This window comes from Oryctolagus cuniculus, chromosome 2 (genome assembly GCF_051225735.1).
Source record: "Oryctolagus cuniculus isolate XC-2025 breed Fujian yellow rabbit chromosome 2, ASM5122573v1, whole genome shotgun sequence".
Taxonomy (NCBI): Eukaryota; Metazoa; Chordata; class Mammalia; order Lagomorpha; family Leporidae; genus Oryctolagus; species Oryctolagus cuniculus.
The window spans coordinates 104,066,339-104,072,338 of NC_142868.1; the positions used below are offsets into that span (position 1 = coordinate 104,066,339).

General features: G+C 41.8%; 1 protein-coding gene across 8 annotated transcripts in view; it reads left to right on the plus strand.

Annotated features, from left to right (window-relative positions):
- The window catches only part of DAAM1 (dishevelled associated activator of morphogenesis 1), a 191,031-nt gene extending 186,961 nt beyond the window's left edge, over positions 1-4,070 (plus strand). For all 8 annotated transcript variants that reach the window (XM_002709767.5, XM_008252840.4, XM_051834423.2 and 5 more), the window contains one exon: positions 1,378-4,070. In XM_002709767.5, the coding sequence (XP_002709813.1) occupies positions 1,378-1,587 (210 nt within the window). In that variant the 3' untranslated portion in view covers positions 1,588-4,070. The remainder of the gene's footprint in view (positions 1-1,377) is intronic.
- The last annotated feature ends 1,930 nt before the right edge of the window (positions 4,071-6,000 follow it).

The window sequence follows — 6,000 nt, forward strand, 5'->3', positions numbered from 1 at the left end:
CTCTTCTGTGGTGGCGGGGACCCAACTAGTTGAGCCATCACCACACCCTTCTAAGGTGTGCATTAACAGAAAGCAGGAACTGGGGCCAGAGCCGGGACTCAAACCCAGACACTGTGGCTCAGGACTCGGGCACCCTAAGTGGTGATTTAACTGCTGTGCCAAACGCCTGCTCGCCGTGGGTTTTTGTCTCACTCTCATTCATGGCCTGGCAAGAAGGAAGTCACTGCGGTACTTTCTAGAATGCTGCTGGGAACTTATATTGCTGTCAAGTATCTTTTAGATGATTTGATAGTAAATATCCAAAAGCCTTAAAAAATATATCCATGTCTTTTGATCTGGAATTCCCATTTCTTGGAAATCATTCTGAAGAAATAATCAAAATTTACGAAAAAGGGGGCAGCGTTCTGCCCTCATGTTGGAGATGATCTGAAAGTCATGATTTGTTCTGGATGATGGAACAGCTACATAATGGAATATTTATGCAGTCCTTCAAAGACTGTTTAATGATTCAGTAAAGCTTCCACAGATAGAATCTATTGTTTTTATTTCTAAAGATTTATTTAGTTATTTGAAAGGCAGAGTTACAGAGAGGAAGAGAGAGATCTTCCTTCTGCTGGTTCACTCCTCTAATGGCCATGACAGCCAAGGCTATGCCAGGCCAACGCCAGGAGTCAGGCGCCCAAGTACTCGAGCCATCTTGTGCTGCTTTCCTAGGTGTATTGGCAGGGAGCTGAATCAGAAGTGGAGTGGCTGGGACACAGATCAGCACCCCACATATGAAATCTTTTTGTTTGTAAAATAGGTGTTAATATAGAAAATGTAGTGGTGGGCGAAACCCCCAAGAGGTTCCCAGTGATTGAGCTCTTGGTGGCTGAATTAAAGGTGCATTTCTCTCATTTTGTTTATCTGGATCACCTACATTTTGCCTCACACGTGCACATTATTTGGGTTTTAAGAACAGAAACTCCTGTGCTGCAGGTCTCAGGCATCCACTGTAGATGCAGACTAAGGTTTTGAGGTAAGGAGAGTGTACTGGCGGCCATGTGCTCCAGTATCTCCGTACCATGAAGAAATCAGTATTCCAGGTCTATTTAGTAGTGGCAACTTTTTTTCCATGTAGAAACACAGATCGCCTCAGTTTTTCTTCTTGTACCAAGAATATCCTTCTCGATGGTAAGAGTCAAAGCCCAGAGCCATGCGTGGTAGCTTTCTTTCATTTGTTCTGTAGTAGGACTTCAGGTCCCCACGGCCCCGTGCTTTTAAGAGGCAACAGCTCTCAAGAGCTTAGCTTTCTGTGACAGAACTTTCCAGAATCCAGCTGCAGTGACAAAACACAAGGTCTTCACATGTCCCTAAGAGGCGTCCTTCTATTTCCAGCTCAAAGAACAACGTGAAAGAGAACGTAAAATGAGAAAAGCAAAAGAAAATAGTGAAGAAAGTGGAGAGTTTGATGACCTTGTTTCGGCGTTACGCTCAGGAGAAGTGTTTGACAAAGATCTGTCTAAACTGAAACGGAATCGCAAACGCATCACCAACCAGATGGCGGACAGCAGCCGGGAGAGACCAGTCACAAAGCTTAATTTCTAATTTTCTCTGAGTACTTTTCTAGAGCGCTCATCACCAGACCTTTGAAATGACGAGACCATTTCATGACACTGCCCTGCAGTCCAAACAGTGGGAATGTCCTCCTCCACCTGTGAGTGAATGTGTGTGTATGTAAATTTATGGGTGTACATATATGTATTTAAAAGTGTATATAGAAGTCAGAGTGTTGTCTAGAGACCTATATGTATGGTTAAACGTGTTCCGTTGATGTATGTGCTCAGAGACCCTTCGTGTTTGCGTTCATATAGAGTGTGGCTCACGGCTCACGTTCTTTCCTGATCACCATCACTTTTCAGAAGCACAATACTGTCTCCTAAAGGAGATGACAGAGACATTCCCTGGTGTAAAAAAAAAAGAAGAAGAAGAAGAAAGGCTTATAAAATAGTTTATGGTTTCCAGGCTTGGTGTACTTTGAAATTATTTTCATTGGTGGAACTGGAGTTGGAAAAATATAGACTTAAAATGGTTTTGATAGTCGGCAATGTGATGCTGGTAATTGATAGGACTAGATTAGAATTTCTGATATTGGTGCAGGGATATAGTCTATAAATGTTTATTGAGAACATCTTGCACACAATTTGAATTATGTAGAATGTCAATCAGAATTTCTTTATATATTTAAAACTTGAACATCCATTCCCCCCCCAACTTCATCAAGTTTTCTGCCAAGTGCTCTTGATGAATTCTTTAAATTGCTTTTGGAAGAAAAAAAAAAAAAACACTATTTATCTAAATGCAATCCATGCCCTTGTTAAAGGCTAGGATTGCCAGAATGTGCTTGTTATAAAAATAAAATTTCCCACCCAAGGCTTAGAAGAATTATTCTCCGAAGGTATTAAGATTATTAAAACAGAATTTTTACGGGGTGCCTTTCTTGGTATTTTCTATTTTCTGTCTTGTAGTGCAGGCTACATCTTCTGTAAACATAGACCTGGACTAAAGGACACATAGTATGCTCAGTGTTGGCAGTGTCAACAGAGATGCCCAGCTCTATTTATCTCTAAGTATATTTGAAGTGGTTTGCTGTTTATATGTTGTCATTTTAAATTGTGTGTCAGTAAAGCTACCTGTAAAATTTCAGTCCAAAAAATAAAGCTCTCAGGGAGAACAAAACAATGAACATTAGAAAATAAGATGTAGATGCTTACCACTAACCTACCAACTCTTCATATCCTTAAATTATATGCTATATAAAGAGGACTGTTACTTTTTTGGATACTTGGGGGATTTTTTTGTTTTGGGGGTCTTTTTTTGCTTTCCTTTATTTATTTGTCGTGGGGGAGGGGGATAACATTTTCGCTTTTCTTTCCATCAATCCTGTTGTGGTTGGGTTTCCTGTGGAGGGAGTAGTTTGTTCAGTTGCACTAGAACATTATTTACTTGCTAAATTGAGTTTTTCAGCCAATTAACAAATATTTATTAAGCACTTGCTATGTACCAGGCATAGTAGGGCTGCAATGGTAAGCAAGACAGAACCCCTGTTCCCAAGGAGCATATGTTCTCATGGGGGTGTTAGGGGAGGAACAGAATACCAGTGTGTGCACTGTACAGGAATCGTACTGTTTAAAGATAATTTGTATAAACTATGATGCTTAGTGCAGATGGCAAGGTATCTGTGCTACGTGAAAGCTGTGAAATAGTGCTCTAAGAGTTGTCAAGAGCTGCGGTTTTACATTTTTTTTCCTCATTGCAAAATTCCCAACATCCTACACATTTTGTGAAAGTGACTCTTGCAAATGAAAGTCGCACGTGCAAAGCAGAGGTCGCCCTCCCCCGTCCCCTGTTTGACCAAGGTCTGCAAGTGCAGGAGTAAAGGCGTAGAGACTTAGAAAGTCCTGGAGATGAGGAGGAGTGGTATATGGTGATGGCTTTTGTCTGTTCCTTAACTTAAGTGCCTCTATGTATATTCTTTTCTATTTCTAGCAGGAGAAATTTGGTCTGGCTCAATTTTAGAACCATATGTTGACAATGGCTTTGTCTTAGAGTTTAAGGAATAGACAAGCGGAGGGAGAGTCACCTAAGGGAACAAGCTTGTGTCCGTGTCTCTCTTGGCCTTTTTAAGCATCCTCATCATGACACAGCCATCCTGGGAGGCCTTCTTTGCCATTTCCACTTTTGGTTTCCTTTCCCGAAAACTGTGTGCAGGTAATTCCTATGTGCCATGGTTGAAAAAACAACAAAACTACTTTTTAGATTGGTGCTGGTATAAGTAGCCACTTTTCTCTCTTGGGTGTGTATTTTAAAGATTTTTGTTTGTTTTTTAAATTAATGCCAAAAAGAAAAAGCATTTTAATTTGTAAACTTAATCATATGTCTTGTATCTTGTTAGCTTAGTAGTTGGAACAACTTAGTCTTTAGGTGCAAGACTGTTATAGTACCAAGAAATATGTTGTATGTGTTATGAGACTGTACATTTTTTTTTAAAAATAGCAATATGCAATAAAGAGATGAATTCATTGGGTGTACATATATGCTTTCTAATATTATTAAAAGAACATCATCAAACTTACTTGTTTTCACCATTGGATTTAGTAACATTTTCCTTTTAATTTGAAAGGCAGAGAGAGAGAGGTCCTCAAATGCACCCCAACAGCCAGGGGCAGGCAAGCTGAACCCAAGAGCCTGGAACTCAATGCAGGTCTCCCACGTGGGTGGCAGGGACACAGTTCCTTGAGCCATCACTGCCTCCCGGGTGCCCGCTAGCAGGAAGCTGGAATTGGGAGTGGACCTGGGCTCAAACCCAGGCACTCCAGGATGCGATGTCGGCATCCCAAGCATTACCTTCACCACTGCGTGAAGTACCTGCCCCCTCCCCCAGCCCCAGCCCCTGCCACTGAATGTAAATATTGCAGATCGCGTACTAAACCGGAAGTACAAACATGTTTTTACACTTGGGCCTGGAAGGGTTATAGTTTTGTGTTATAGTAGCATTCAGTACCACACACTACCTCTTTCATGGTTTATATATGAATTATACAGTTTTGTGTCATGTAAAGTAGAATTACTTAAATTATAGAAAATTTAAGTAATTAAAAAGTAATTTAAGTAATTAAAAAAGAGTCTCTGACCTGCAAGATCAAAACTCTTCTCAATTTTGAAGCATTTTCTTCTTAAAGGTTAATTTTCAATTCAGGTCAGTGTGGGAAGTGTCACCTGTACAGTTCAACAAATGTCTTATAAATATTCTCTGAAAGTCAGGGGCTTTTCCTTAGTCCTATTTCACTTTGCCCACCTCTTCATCCTCACCCCACTTTGATTTTTGCTGTTTTTAAGTTTTTATTTATTTGTAAGGCAGAGTAAGATCTTCCATCTGCTAGTTCACTCCCCAAATGGCCACAAGAGTCAGAGCTGGGCCAGGCCCAAGCCAGGAGCCAGGAACTCCATCTGGGTCTCCCACATGGGTGGCAGAGGCCCAAGTACTTAGGCCGTCCTCCGCTGCTTGCCCGGGCACATCAGCTGAGAGCTGGATCAGAAGTGGAGCGGCTGGAACGCAGACCAGCACCTGTACAGGATGCCAGCATTGTAGACAGCAGATTAACGTGCTGCGCCACAATGCCAGCTCCTCAACTTCCTTTGAAGTCGAGCTAAACAAACTGCCCCAGTGATGGAAGACACAGGCACCCCGTACTAACCCTCTGATCTTCGAAATGGGCTCATGACGTTCTTGTACCTGCTCGCCGGCTTGATTTTTGCTGAGTCACTGGATAGCTGCATCAGAGCTGAAGGCTACGCTGGTCTCTGAAGCTGACATCCGGGTAAGGGAGAATCTTCTACAGGTTAAACAAATGCTGCATTCCATCTCACACACTGCAGCAGTGCCTATTTGAGTGTGTAGCTGTGTACAGAGCCACCTAACCACTAGTTGCCTATGGTGCATTGGTAGAAGTGGGGGAACCTGGCCATTTAAGATCATTGCACTTGTTTTGGTCTTCAGTTTCCCCAGAGGAATCATCATTGAGGCAAATGTGCTGCTGTCTGGTGGAGTAGGGGGCGTGAGATTACACAATCCAGCGAGAACGTTGCCCCTTTTCTCTGACCCAACATGGGTTTGCATAAATAAAAAAGGTAATCTTGATTAAACTGGTTTAGACACAATTATTCAAAAGGCCAAGTTCTGGAAGGGGAGACTTTTTTTTTTAATAACATCAGCTGTTTCTTAGTGGAAAAACTAAATTAAGAGCTCCCCAGCCTTAACAGCTACTTGATAACATTTAGTGCCATACACACTACCTTTGAAAACCCCTGAACTGTGTTTGGGTGACTTAAGGTCAGGGCCTAAGGCTGTGTGCATGGGTTGTTAATGCACCATCACCATGTTGAGGGCTGTGCTCATTTTCTCTGTGGTCTATAAAAAGTCTCCATATCCTTATTCTTGTTCAAGAATAAAGACCAGTT